Source organism: Hyla sarda, chromosome 6 (genome assembly GCF_029499605.1).
Source record: "Hyla sarda isolate aHylSar1 chromosome 6, aHylSar1.hap1, whole genome shotgun sequence".
NCBI classification, from domain to species: domain Eukaryota; kingdom Metazoa; phylum Chordata; class Amphibia; order Anura; family Hylidae; genus Hyla; species Hyla sarda.
The window spans coordinates 155,610,898-155,624,973 of NC_079194.1; the positions used below are offsets into that span (position 1 = coordinate 155,610,898).

The 14,076-nt window shown below is 44.1% G+C and overlaps 1 protein-coding gene across 3 annotated transcripts in view; it reads left to right on the forward strand.

Moving 5' to 3' along the window:
• The window catches only part of N4BP1 (NEDD4 binding protein 1), a 106,020-nt gene extending 93,715 nt beyond the window's left edge, over positions 1–12,305 (forward strand). For 2 of the 3 annotated variants that reach the window (XM_056525627.1, XM_056525626.1), the window contains 4 exons: positions 137–233; positions 9,088–9,195; positions 9,673–9,780; positions 11,050–12,305. In XM_056525627.1, coding sequence (XP_056381602.1) covers positions 137–233; positions 9,088–9,195; positions 9,673–9,780; positions 11,050–11,389 — 653 coding nt within the window. In that variant the 3' untranslated portion in view covers positions 11,390–12,305. Of the gene's footprint in view, positions 1–136; positions 234–9,087; positions 9,196–9,672; positions 9,781–9,919; positions 10,190–11,049 lie in introns of those variants that run through there. The other variant, XM_056525628.1, reaches the window with a different exon arrangement.
• Positions 12,306–14,076: the final 1,771 nt, after the last annotated feature.

The following is a 14,076-nucleotide window of genomic DNA, read 5'->3' on the forward strand; positions in this document are numbered from 1 at the left end:
CATTTGCTAAAAGATTTGATAGTTTCAGGCAATGACTGTGTGTCAAATCTTGCCCAAACTGGCACCCTAAATGGGTACGTTTATTCTAAATGACTGCCATTTAAACACATTATAATCTTTTTTTCCCTTCATACAGAGCAACATTTTCTTCAGCAGCTGGAAGAACTGGGAATCTTATCTTTCACCCCTTCAAGGACAGTGTTGGGTTCTCGAATAGCATCACATGATGACAGGTTTGTAGGTTTAATAACACAATTAAAACAAATATTTCGGGTTGTGGCCAATCCAGACCTGATAAAGTCAGCGCTTGTGGCCAAGCTGTTTATTTAAGTATTAAAAAAACAAGCAAAAAAAAAAACGATATCAGGTGGAGAGCTACTTCTTGGGTTTTGCCTCTAATCTCTGACTGGCTGAAGTGTCATCATGCATCGGTTGACATGGGCATCAGTGGGACCTGATAGATGTCGCATCATCAAATGTTGTAGATTTTTGGCCAAAAAAAACGAAGCCAAAGACACAGGACTAGGTGATAGGAGCTCCCCGCCCAGAGGACTTCTTACGGGGCTTGTGGGGAGCATCTTATCAGTTCATATCCTCACCATCCCCGCAGACAGCAGCGTCCCCCGGGGATAATGAGGATAAAGATTTTACCCTGTATAATGGTTTGCCAAGCATTATATAGGGTCAAATCTGATTATTGGTTCCCTTTTAAGATGAAAACATCTGGGCATTCTCCTGATGAGACAATGATTGGTGTCCAAACCTAGATCAGTAGTTCATTGAACACTTGCACAGTCTGGCACAACTTTGATGTCAGAGGCACTAAAATAAAAAGCAGCTACCATCTGTTTAACTCTTCCCTTTTGGCGGTTGTCTTGCTACTGATTATCCAGCGCACCTTTTGTCCCTTTCATTTGCACCAAAGCATGTTATATAAATGCACAGTTGCTTAGGGTTTATTCACACTTTCAGATTTTAATGCAGTTATTGAATACAAAGAAAAGAACAGATTGTAAACGAAGGGCACTTATCAGGCTAGGGATAAACGGCGACTTTGGCTGCAACACTGGCCTTTACAGATCACTATGCAGCTCTGCACAGATTGCATTGAAGTTAATGTAAATATGTAACTAAATTGGGTTTTGTTGCGTCTAACAAGTGGCTGTGACCTGACAATTGCAGGAAATGGGAGGGTTTTGTGGTCGCAGCCACTTTTGGGTTCTGACCCCATTGTTCATTTACACTAGATGTGATGTAGTTCGATCACTGTACTGACAAAGCAATTCATTTAATGGTGCGAGTGGTGTAGTAAAACCAAACAAAAATACACAGTAAATTATGTAAACTGGACCCCCCCCCCCCCCAAATATAATTTTTTTTTTTTTAAAACCTTTGTTTTTTTATTTCAAACCTAAACACTGGAATGAGACAATGGTCGGGACATTCCCTTGACTTTGAAAGGTATGGAAGGAAGGCTAGATCACAGCTGAGCATTCCAGTAAGTAGTTAAAGGGGTACTCCGGTGGAAAACTTTTTTTTTTTTATTTAAATCAACTGGTGCCAGAAAGTTAAACAGATTTGTAATTTACTTCTATTAAAAAATCTTAATCCTTCCAGTACTTATTGGCGGCTGTATACTACAGAGGAAATTATTTTTGGAATTAATTTCTGTCCCGACCACAGTGCTCTCTGCTGACACCTCTGTCCATATTATAAACTGTCCAGAGCAAGAGAAAATCCCCATAGCAAGCATATTTTGCTCTGGACAGTTCCTAAAATGGACAGAGGTGTCAGCAAAGAGCACTGTGGTTGTGACAGAAAAGAAATTCAAAAAGAAAATAATTTCCTCTGTAGCATACAGCCGCTAATAAGTACTGGAAGAATTAAGAATTTTTAATAGAAGTAATTTACAAATCTGTTTAACTTTCTGGCACCAGTTGATAAAAAAAAAAAAAAGTTTTCCACTGGAGTACCGCTTTAATATCTTCCTTTACGACACAGAAATAATATGTCTGCAGTTAGCATGGACCTGTGGATTAAAACAGAACTTATACCTGTTACTAGAGATGAGCAAAGTTACAGTGATTCGATTCATCGCAAACTTCTCGGCTCGGCTATTGCTGACTTTAGCCTGCATAAATTAGTTCAGCTCTCAGGTGCTCCGGTGGGCTGTGAAAGGGGGATACAGTCCTAGGAGAGGGTCTCCTAGGACTGTATCCACCTTTTCCATCCCACCGGAGCACCTGAAAGCTGAACTAATTTATGCAGACCAAAGTCAGCAACTGCCGAGCTGAGAAGTTCGTATCGAATCACTGTAACTTCGCTCATCTCTACCTGTTACATATCCCCCTCCCACCCCTTAAATGCTCATTTAGAAGTAGCAAGCACATGGATCCAAAAAAGGATAAGCAATCTTGTAATAGAACCGAAAATACAAAAATATCATGGAAGATCAATAAGGGCAACTAGGGCTGCGTAATGGTCCATCCCAGAACAGCATAGTATCCTAAAGGGCACTGGACATCCCACAATTGTAACAAGGCTTAGAGGTCAAGATATCCACATCCCAGAAAACCCCCTAAACCTCTTGCTAAGTAACAGGCTCACCACTTGGTCCGCCATTTAAAAAAAAAAATGTTTTATTTTTTTTTAAAGAAGGATTTAGCGGATTTCTCCTTCCTTACCTAAATCTGATTCAGAAATAGGTAATTCTTTAACTGTTCCCCTCAGAATGTGTAGGCATTGACTGGCTCAGCCAATGGGCCAATATATAACTCCTTTTAGCTATTAGGATGATTGTATGAAATGGGGGTGTTTAGTTTTTTTTCTCCACCTCATTAAGTGAGTCTTTTTTGCAAGAGTTGTACTTTAATTACGTAAAACAAACAAGATTTTATACAATTAGAAAATTTTACATCTTAGAAGGCAATGCATGAAAACTAAATGAGAATAAATAAAAATTGGCTCGCCTTTAAGGTTTAAAAAAAAAGTTAATAACAAAACCGCATCAGCTCACCATTCCATGTTGTATGGGGAAACGCCTTTGATTGCCTGGAACACAGGATCAGGTGCCGAGCCACATTCAGGTGTTCCACTCCAAAGAAAAATATATGTTGAAATCTTAAATCTTTAATTCATTCAATTAAAAAACCTTTAAAAAACACACAAAAAAATTGTGCTCAAGTGAGATAAAATGGACACCAACAAGTTTCAAACCCTTGGGTTCTTAATCATATAATGAGCACCTCTTACCGCATATAGTGACTTTAAAGCTTATCTGTCATAGTGCCAAAAAAAAGTGATGTTACTCAGTACCTAATCTTGATCATGTACATATGATGTTTGTGTCTAGGACCTGTACATCCCTAACAAATAGCATTTATATGTTGCTCACTTGCTTTTTCTTCTTGCCTTATGGAGGGGTTGTGTCCGTCTTTCTCCCTCACTGTGATGACTCATCTGCTCTAAGTCTGAGAGCAGCCTGGCAGTCTGCAAATCACTGTTTTTATGCATACATTTTCTATCTATCCTTAGTAAAGCTGGATGCTAATCAACACAGCTCTCACTATGTGTGTCATTCAGCTTCCACTGAATGGGCACTGTCAGGTCCCAATGACTTTGAATAGGGCCTGTCAGGTGTCCGTTGTATTGCAGTAGTTAAGCGTAGAATCAATTACTGCTTGCAGTATTTTTTTCCTCTGCTAAAGTCCTGAAAGTTTGAATGGACTCAATTAGCAGAGCTCCTCTAAATGGCGCTCAACACTGATGTGAACTTGCCCTAAACATGTAATCACATGCATCAATGTAACACCTTTTCTCTGTCGCTCTTCATTTGGGACACCTATACTGATACATGCTCTTGCCACTAGGAAGTGCTGACACTGGGAAAAAAAAGTCTGCTCCTCCCTGGCAGGATATACCTGCCCACTGGAAGTGAGGTAATCAGTTTTAGCTAGTGTCAGTAAGAGGCAAGACACAGGTCTGAGAGCTCCCCAGACCAGGGCTGTTTAGTTAGGGAAACAAATGGGAGATAAAAACCTTTTTCAGTTGGGGGTTCAGGATGATGGAGCTACCTGTTCCACCATATGCGACAGAGGGGCACAGAACATAAGAGTATGGGCCGTCAACACCTTATGGCCAAAGGCCAGCGTCTGGAGGTTGTACCCTGGGTCTGGGTCCCTCACTTGCCCCTGCTCACCCCGCTATCTTAGCCTGATATGATGCAGCGTGGCCATAAGCTGGTTGAAGTCTTCAGGGTGAGTATAAGAAGATGGAGACGTGGGTGAGTATGTACTACAACCCCCCTTCCCCCTCTCCCTCCCTCTTGCTCATCCAGGGGTCCCCTTCCTCTCATGTGCTTAGCTCCTCAGCCACCATTACATGTGGCTGTGCTGGTCCAGACCCCTCATAGCCTCTGGCGCCACCCTGGAGGGGACAGTCCGGTGAACCTTCCCTTCCTCCTTTTTGGGCAATGCATCTCTACACATGTATTGCGGCCAGGCACAGTGCCCTGGCCCCGTTATCTTCCTATCGGCCGGAGACTCTATGCTGCTGCCCCAGTTTCAGTCTCTGGGGCAGTGGGTCTCCGGTCTCGCGCAGCCGTCTGCTTCCCCAGTGGGCGCGTTATCTGCCGGCTTACTACCTTGTGCGCTCAGGTGCAGTGTCCTGGCTGCATTCTTTATAGGCTGACCAGAGACCTATAGCTGCAGGCAGCGGATTCCGGTCCCACCCAGCTGACCGCGTTCTCAGTGCGGGCACACCAGCCTGCTTACTCCTATCTGCTGCAGCCAGACGCAATGTCCTGGCCGCGTTCTTACAGGCTGACCGGAGACTTACAGCTGCAGGCAGCGGATCTCCGGTCCCAGGCTTACTCCAGTGTCCTGGCCGTGTTCTTTATGTGCTTACCAGCGACCTACAGCCGCAGGCAGCAGGTCTCCGGTCCCACGTGGCCGACTGCCCTTAGTGCTCCCCATGCGGCCAGGTGCTTCCCTGGTGGGGGAGGAACCGGCTGCGTCTTTCACCCAGTTCCTCAGCTCCCTTCATGTATTGGCCGCAGATCGTGCGGCTGGGGCCCCGTTCATGCGGCCAGGTGTTCTCCTAGCGTGGCCTCCCTGCCCAGCGGACTGGGCTGTCAAAGTTTAAAAAGAAATAAAAAATCATCACCAGTCTCTCAGACCATTTGGAGGTGTTGTATTAAGCCCTGGATTTTTCATTACTTCCTGAGCTCCCCCTTGTGGCAACCAAGCGCTATTACAGCCTTGGCCTGCCACATCTGTTTTTATCAGTTTAATATCTGCAGGGTCCATTTTCTAGGGACGAAATTGGGGGCCCGCTTTATTCCTTCAGTCACCCTGTACGGTGCCCTGCCTTAGACTATTTACATTGTCAGTTGAGGTATGCCTCTGGCGTATCTATTTTCTGCAGGGTTCTCACTCACTGCTCAGCGAACATATGTGAACCGACGTGGTGGGTTACTGCCAGGGATTCCTCTATCCCTTGGAATCTGTCTGGGATATATTCAGTGTCTACCACTGAGCACCATGTCATGCCCGTCGTGCCTACGGCCGAATTCCAGTCCCTACCTACCGAGGCAAGACACTAGTCGGGTGCCCTTGCAAGAGCGTCCGCGGCTGGTACCCGTTGTCTACTATGGACCCATACCAGTAAGCCAGACAGTGGTCTGCGTGGTTTCCTCCACTGCCTGCCACTCATCACACAGCTGATGTATCTGCGACTGGTGTTCCGGTACCCAACTGCTGTGCGTGGTGTTTGAAGGAGTGACCCGTTGGATACTATTAACCCATACCAGTAAGCCAGTTAGTGGTCTGCGTGATCTCCTCAACCGTCTGTCACTCATCACTCACCTGATGTATCTGAGGCTGGAGTTCCAGTACCCCACTGCGGTGGAAGTGTGCGTAGAAGTGTCCCAGCATGTCCTATGGACTCTAGACTGGGTACAGGGTTGCATTCCACAGCTCTTCAGCCTCCCTCGATCTCCAAAGATTGTGGGGATACTATCTAGGGCTTCTAGGCCTTCCCTCCCTCATGCGGCAGTGGGACACAGTGATCGCCTATCTGGCTTTCCCCTTTTATCCAGCACCTGGAAGTGTACTTGTCGGCCAGACTGTTGTCTACATGGTCTCCATCGCTGTCAGGCTCCCATCTCTGGGCTGCCGTGGGCTTGGTCAGATCTCCCGTACCTCTTTGCTGGTATAAGGACTCTGGTTGAGGGTCTCTGCCGGTACTTGGGACTGATTTTTGAGCCAGATTTTTGTCTGCTGGGTCTCTTACACCGCCAGGTCACTCGTTAATTCGGTCGTACTCCAATACCCCACTTTCTGTAGGGTATTCGATGAAGTGTTCCTGAGCATTCAGGAATCCTATACCAGTCAGTCCGACGGTTGTCTGCATGGTCTACTACTACCTCAGGGTCCACTACCATACACTTCCCACGCCGTGGATGGTAGTTCAGGTTATCCACTTCCAAGGTGTAGTTTCAAGTGAGTCTCCCCATGTTGCTCCATGGGCCCGATACAATAAACCACATACTGGTTTGCAGGGTTCCCTCCTTTACCAGGTTCCTCCCTACATGCCTGCCGCTTTCTAGGCTGAAGGCTGGTAACCCACTTTCGGTCTCTGATTCTGTCTACTGCAACTGGTGTGGCCATGGTCCCTATGCTAGATAGCCACACTGTGTCTGCATGGTTTTCTACTCCGCCAGGTCACCTTCCCCCATTCTTGCCGCTCCCACGGTTACAGTCCGGTGACTCATTTTCCAGGTGAAGTTCCAAAGAGTGTCTAGGGGTTTCATTGGATCTTTTATACTTGCCCATCAGACAGTGTCTGCATCTTCTTGCTCCACATACATCCTTCATCCCTTTCGTCTGTGGCAGCAGTCCTGGTGTGTAGCACCATTCGGAGCTGGGGTGTGGGAATTTCCTGCAGGTTCCATGGACTTTCACAGAAAGAGCAGCACTCTGTTCCCCTTTCTGAGGGGCAACATTGGTCTGCTAGGGGCATGGTTTTGACATCATGCTGCTGGACTTTTGAAGGTCTGTGGTTTCTTTTGCTTTTGCAGTCTTAGTACCCCTCTACTATCGTGTGATAACCACGTCTGTGTCCCACCATACGCTAGGCCACTCTGCCCATGTAGACCCCGCCATCCCTTTTTTTCTGTGGGGTGTGCCTCGGTCCTTCCTGTGATCTTGGTTTAAGCGTTAAAACTCCTCTGCTCTGGCATGGGGCATGATGGGGCGGCACAGTCGGTTCAGCGCACCCACCCTCCCCAATGCTTTCAGGTATCTGTCCTGGGTTCCTGCAGGGTGGCTCAGATGCTGGCTTTGTTGCCTTAGGGAATGACCAGAATGGCTGGCTCTGACGCCCTTCTGGTCCAGCGTTACACCACGTTGAAGTGTTCCCCTCAACGCTTTGGGTGTGTGTGTGTGTGTGGGCTTCTTACTTTCTTTAGTAGTCAGGACTCAAATTAGCACCTCCATTCCTTGATATGTTGTTGCAGGGTTCCTGGGGACTACGTCCACCCAGTACTTTGCCCCCTTACTTTCAGGCGGCATTTCACTGCTCCTATAGTGCCTGGTGCACTTTGATCATCCCCCTTCCACAGGGAGTACGGGGATCAGGGAGCTTAGCATAGTTTGGGCCTGGGTTTCATATTGACCACCCCTTGTTTTCCCCTCCTCTATATAGGTGGGGTACCTGTCTGTGTCCTTATTTTATGCTGAGAGCAATCAGTTGAGCTGCGCACTTTTGCAACCTGGCTCTCTTCCTATTTCTTGGTTATCTACTGCTGCTCATACAGACTTGGCACTCTCTTCTATTGGAGGAGTTTATGTACTCATGTATGGCTCAGCGCCAGCCGGTCTAGAACCGTCGGTTGTTTGCGTCCTGCCGTTGCACTCCTCCCTTGGTGCAATCTCCCTGGAGGGATTTGTTCCTCCTTCCTTGTCGGTGTCAGTTGCGCTACACTGACACTACAGTCTTCTGGAGTAACTTTTCCTTCTGTTTCCTCCTCCGTTCCCGTCCTGACAGGATGTTGCTTCGATCCGCTCAGACCGCTGGGTTCCATGTCTGGTTAGTCTCCTTGCCTTGGACACTATCCTTGTATGCTGTGGTACGTCTCCTTTTCTAGGTCGGCCCCTGCACCAGGTCTCTCCACAGACAGTCTCCATCAATCTTTTTTCCATTGTTTTTCTGGTCTTCTCCTTCCGTACTTGCCTTCTGCTCTCCCTGGCATTTTTTCTGCCATATTCTCTTGACTTGATTGACTCTGGATGGGTTCTCTTGTTTGTGTCCTTTTCCATTTTTGTTTCTTAGCCGGGTTAGCCCTCCATCTTGTTCCTTGTTCCTTGGGGTTGATTCCTACCTCCCCCCGGGATGGTTCCGGCCCTTCTGGCTTCCTAGTCGACCTTTTTCTTGTCTCTCTTTTTATGGAACGTGGCTTTGGAGCCTCTACATAGGACGGTGTCTTTCTTGGCGTTCTAGTCCTTCTCCATGGACAGAGGTTCTTCCGGGAGCCCTCATTTGTGGGACTCGGTTGTCTCTGCCCTGAATCTCGACCGCAAGCCTTACGGTCGAGTGTGTTCGGTCTCTGGACTGATTCCCTTTTTGCTGCTGGTTGTTTTTTCCCTCCCTAGGGGACTGCTTTGGTACGTCTCATCAGTATAGGTGTCCCCCAATGAAGAGAGACCGAGAAAAGGAGATTTTTTTTTTGTACTCGCCATAAAATCTTTCTCGTAGCCTTCATTGGGGGACACCGCACCCACCCATTTTTTTCATTCTTTGTCCGGATTTTCTTTTCCGTTTTTTGGGTTTATTATCTGGAATTCTGAGGTCCTTCGGACATATCTCTTTGTTGGCTTCTCCTACTGCTTGGTGACAAAACTGATTACCTCACTTCCAGTGGGCAGGTATATCCTGCCAGGAAGGAGACGACTTTTTTTTTTTTTCCTAGTGTCAGCGCCTCCTAGTGGCAAGATCATATACCAATCAGTATAGGTGTCCCCCCCAATGAAGGCTACGAGAGAGAGATTTTACAGTGAGTAAAAAAAATCTCCTTTTCCTTTTCTGCAGGTTCCTTCTGCACTTGGCAGAGAAGACTGGAGGAATCATAGTTACAAATGACAATCTGAGAGAGTTTGTTGTTGAATCTCATGAATGGACCAAGATTATCAAAGAAAGGTCTGTGTTGATTTTTGAAGTGCATCCTTTTGTTGCAGCCTTTGAATAATCCACTTGAATAATCCACTATTGATATCCTAGTGCATAGCATATCCTGAAGGTTGTTTTCAGGTACTGCAGTTCAGTTTTTCTGTTGGGTTGCTACTGCAAGGTAATTGAACACTTACAGTAGGTCACATCCACACTGCAGACATTCTGCCAGCCGAATTCCATAGATGGCAATGCATTTCCGAGCGGGTTCTGGAGAAAGAATTGGAAATTCCGCTTTATGAACGATACCTTACTGACAGGTTTCTCCACAAATTAAAGCTGGTCCCTGGGGCCCAAGCAGCAGGACACTTTGTAAACAGCCTGTTCCCAGGGTACCCTTTTAACCAAAGTGGATTGTTCTAGGCAGACAACCATGTGAAGTTGTAACTTGTTGACTTGTCTACAGCTGAAACGTTTGCAGTTTCATATATATTTCTCTCTCCTCAGATTATTACAATACACTTTTGCTGGTGATATCTTCATGATCCCAGATGACCCATTGGGACGATATGGGCCAAAGCTGGATGATTTCCTCAGCAATCAGCCTGAGCATAGGTGAGGAAGGGCATCATGCTGGGTTTTTCCATTTATCATTTATAGAATTGGTTAAAGAAAGGTGGTGGGTGGGGGTTTGGGTTGTTAAATGTGTCGTTTTTGTGCCATATGTCATGCAGAGATTAATTTGATTTTACAGAAGGCTGTGGAGGCAGAGAGAGTATTTTCACTGATGACCTCCAGTGCTATAACTGCTTGGACCAGCAGGCTGTCAAACCTAAGCAGCAGAAAAACTCATTCTCTTTTATATGTGTCTGTCTGTCTTATTTCTAGCAATACAAAATAATAAAACTTATTTAAAACTATTTTACAGCTAGAGACTTTTCATTTTTTTTTTTTAGCTTTTTATTCTTTCTAGTCAGCTTAGTTTTTAGCAAGTGAGACAGTGTTTTCAGAATCATGGTTACCCTGATGTCTTTGCAATAGGAGCCCTTAAAGGAGTTGTCCCATCAGAGCCAATCCTTCATAAACGTGGTACTTAAAGCAATCAGCTGCCTTTGGTCCACTTTGCTGCCCACTAGGCTTATTGCTGGTACAGAGGGTTTAGGTTTAAAGTAACTACTCCAATGAGAGAAATGATAATGAACTATCTGACATGAAACATAAATCAGTTATTACTGAGCTGCCTGGTTCATTAATAAAATTCCACATCTATAATGTAGCCTGAAACAGACGGTTATTGTAAAACAATGCACTTTGTATACAGACTGAATACCAGGTTATAGTTAAAATACAACATATGTTATAACTGAGAATTTTATGAAACATGGTTCCCTATTCTCTGCTACTTTTCTCTACAAAGATCTTAGCTATATGGTATACACATTCATGCAACATAATTTACATAAATTATGAGCAAACTAATTTGCAAGTACATGTACATTGAAAGCTCTATAAAAGACTGTTTTAAGAAGTCCTACATTTTTAGTCAGTCATAAATTTTGCTAAGTGCCGCCCCCCTATAAGATCACTTTTCAGTGTAATTTTGTGTGGTCTTCTCAATTAGGTTCCACAGAATGAATGTGCAAAGTTTGTAGTTTTGTCCAAAAACTTGGTGTGTGGTTTATTCTCATGTGTATTCTACTGGAAGGGATCTGTATCCTATAAGCAGAATTGTGATGAACTGTATATGAGAAAACTTCACCATAGCATTTTATATATATATATATATATATATATATATATATATATATATATATATATATATATATATATATATACATATATACCTTGTTGACACTACATTTTTGTTCTTTCTCCTTTCCTCAGAAATTATCCTCTCACCCCTCGTCCATTGGACAGTGGCGTGTTTTTTCCCAGCCATGACATCTCTGTCTCCGGGACGTTCCAAACCTGCACTGATGACTCAAATCACAGAGCTTTCTTACCCATAGACAAAAAACCTACACTCAGTCCGGCCATGCAGAACATCCTGCGCCCACAGGCTATCGTCCCCCCACAGAGGACTCCTCACGAGACTTTGTCACTAAAAGATGCCCTATTAAAAATATTTCCTGAATCCCAACAAAGGGAGAAAATTAACCAGGTCTTGGCTGCACATCCTTACATGCGGGATCTCAATGCACTGTCAGCTATGATTCTCGACTGAGCACAGTCATGCCCTATTTTATGTTGATGCTTCTCATCTTTCCTAAGCAAACCTGTTTTATTTGCCAAACCTGTTTATTTGCCCCATATTTGCCTTCTCTGTGCCAGACCTGGCACCAATGCAATCATTGTTTTGTTTCCTGTACTAATATCCATTGTTTCTTTGATAAGACTAGGAAATTATTAGGTTGAATACAGATAAAACATATGAATGTAAAGTTTTATATTTCTATTTCTCTAAAAAGTCTGACCCGTAAATGCACTTAGATACAGACATTTTGTCTTTACACTAATTTAAGGGTTTGACTAGCTGCCCTCTCCCAGATAAACCTCTTAAAGGGGTACTCCGCCTCTAGACACCTTATCCCCTATCCAAAGGATAGAGGATAAGATGTCTGATCGCGGGGGTCCTGCCGCTGGGGACCCCCGCCATCTCTGCTGTGGCAGCACCCCACTGTCATTACGCACAGAGCGAGTTCGCTCTGTGCAGTGATGATGGGCGATACAGGGGCCGGAGCATCGTAACGTCACGGCTTCACCCCCTCGTGGTGTCACATTCCGCCCCCTCAATACAAGTCTATGGGATGGGGTGTGGCGGCCATCATGCCCCCTCCCATATACTTGCATTAAGTGATGTCACGCGGAGCCATGACTTCACGATGCTCCGAACCCTGTATGATGACAGCGGGATAGGGGATAAGCTTTGGATAGGGGATAAGATGTCTAGGGCGGAGTACCCCTTTAAATTCTGAAATTTAAATCATATTGATAAAGCATTAAACCAGTTTGCAGCCAATATACAGCTCCCTAAACTATAGTCTGAGGGATAGGGGTTGCAGTGCTTCCATATTCTACTGAATTAGAGATGAGCGAACTTACAGTAAATTCGATTCGTCACGAACTTATCAGCTCGGCAGTTGATGACTTTTCCTGCATAAATTAGTTCAGCTTTCCGGTGCTCCGGTTGGCTGGAAAAGGTGGATACATTCCTAGGAGACTCTTTCCTAGGAATGTATCCACCTTTTCCAGCCCACCGGAGCACCTGAAAGCTGAACTAATTTATGCAGGAAAAGTCAGCAACCGCCGAGCTGAGAAGTTCGTGACGAATCGAATTTACTGTAAGTTCGCTCATCTCTATACTGAATGGTCACAAGTAGATATAGGGAATACCTGCTTATTAAATTGCTTACTTCCAATCTGTGAAGCTGAAAAAAGCTGGCTGTGTTCAAAAGGCCCCCTTCTTCATGCAACAGATATATCCATACTCGGTATGTTATGCATTCCCATTAGCAGTTTTTTTTCTTCTTCTTTAGACTTTAAAAGGACATATAGAAAGGGATGGCAGAAGTAAACCATAGTAGCTGCTAGTTGCAAATCGGATTTTAGTTTTACTTTTTTTGTATTGAATGAAATTAGATTTTTGAGTATCCCCCAGCTCCCCTAAAAGTACACCACCAAGACAAAGGCCACAGTGCTATTTATCTTTTAATTATTTCTTATTCAGATGTTCAATACTGTCAATTGAGTTGGCATATACACAGCAGTATTTCTGGTACATGTTGCACTTATTTGCCTGAAGTGGAAGCAAGGTGAAACATATTTCTACTGTTGTCTGCTAGGGTCCCAATAAGTAGACATAATTTGACTATAAAGGATTAGTAATAGGGGAAGATGGAAGATGCTTAGTTATGTTTCTCTTCCTGAGAACAGGAACACATGTCCACATTGTATAATACTGTATTTTATCATAAATTACTTTAAGCTTGAGTTTTTAATGTTGTGTATATGAGGGCTTACATTTACATATATTTTCATGTATTCATTGAATATAATTACAGGTAAATATTCTATTTATTTTAGATGATAAAACTGTTCTACTTGTTCAATAAGATGTAATAGCTGCTGTACTATCTCAAATAATTTGAAGGCTCCTTTCATAGTCAACAGAAAGATATTTTATCTCAGTACTTTTTTTTGGGGGGGGGGGGGGGGGGGGTGAGAGATTGGAGGGATAGTTAAGATCTTGTAATCTTATCTGTGGATGCAGACAGCAGTATAAAGAATGAAGCTTTCTGTTCTGGATGCTATGGCTACAAACTTCACTAATATAATCTAGTATGTTGATACTGGAAACTGCATTTCCCTTTATACAGTCATGTCTGTAAATGTTGTCACTCCTGAAATTTCTCCCAGAAAAGAATTGCAGTAACACGTTTTGCTATAGACATGTTTATTCCCTTTGTGTGTATTGGAACTAAACCAAAAACGGAGGAAAAAAAGCCAATTGGACATAATGTCACACCAAACTTCAAGAATGGTCTGGATAAAACTATTGGCATCCTTAACTTAATATTTGGTTGCACACCCTTTGGAAAAAATAACTGAAATCAGTTGCTTCCTATAACAATCAATAAGCTTCTTACACTTCTCAGCCGGATTGTTGGACCACTGTTCCTTTGCAAACTGCTCCAGGTCTCTTATTGGAAGGGGGTCTTTTCCCAACAGCAATTTTAAAGGGGTATTCCAGGCCAAAACTTTTTTTATATTTCAACTGGCTCCAGAAAGTTAAACAGATTTGTAAATTACTTCTATTAAAAAATCTTTATCCTTCCAATAGTTATTAGCTTCTGAAGTCGAGTTGTTGTTGTTTTCTAACTGCTCTCTGATGACTCGCGTCCCAGGAGCTGT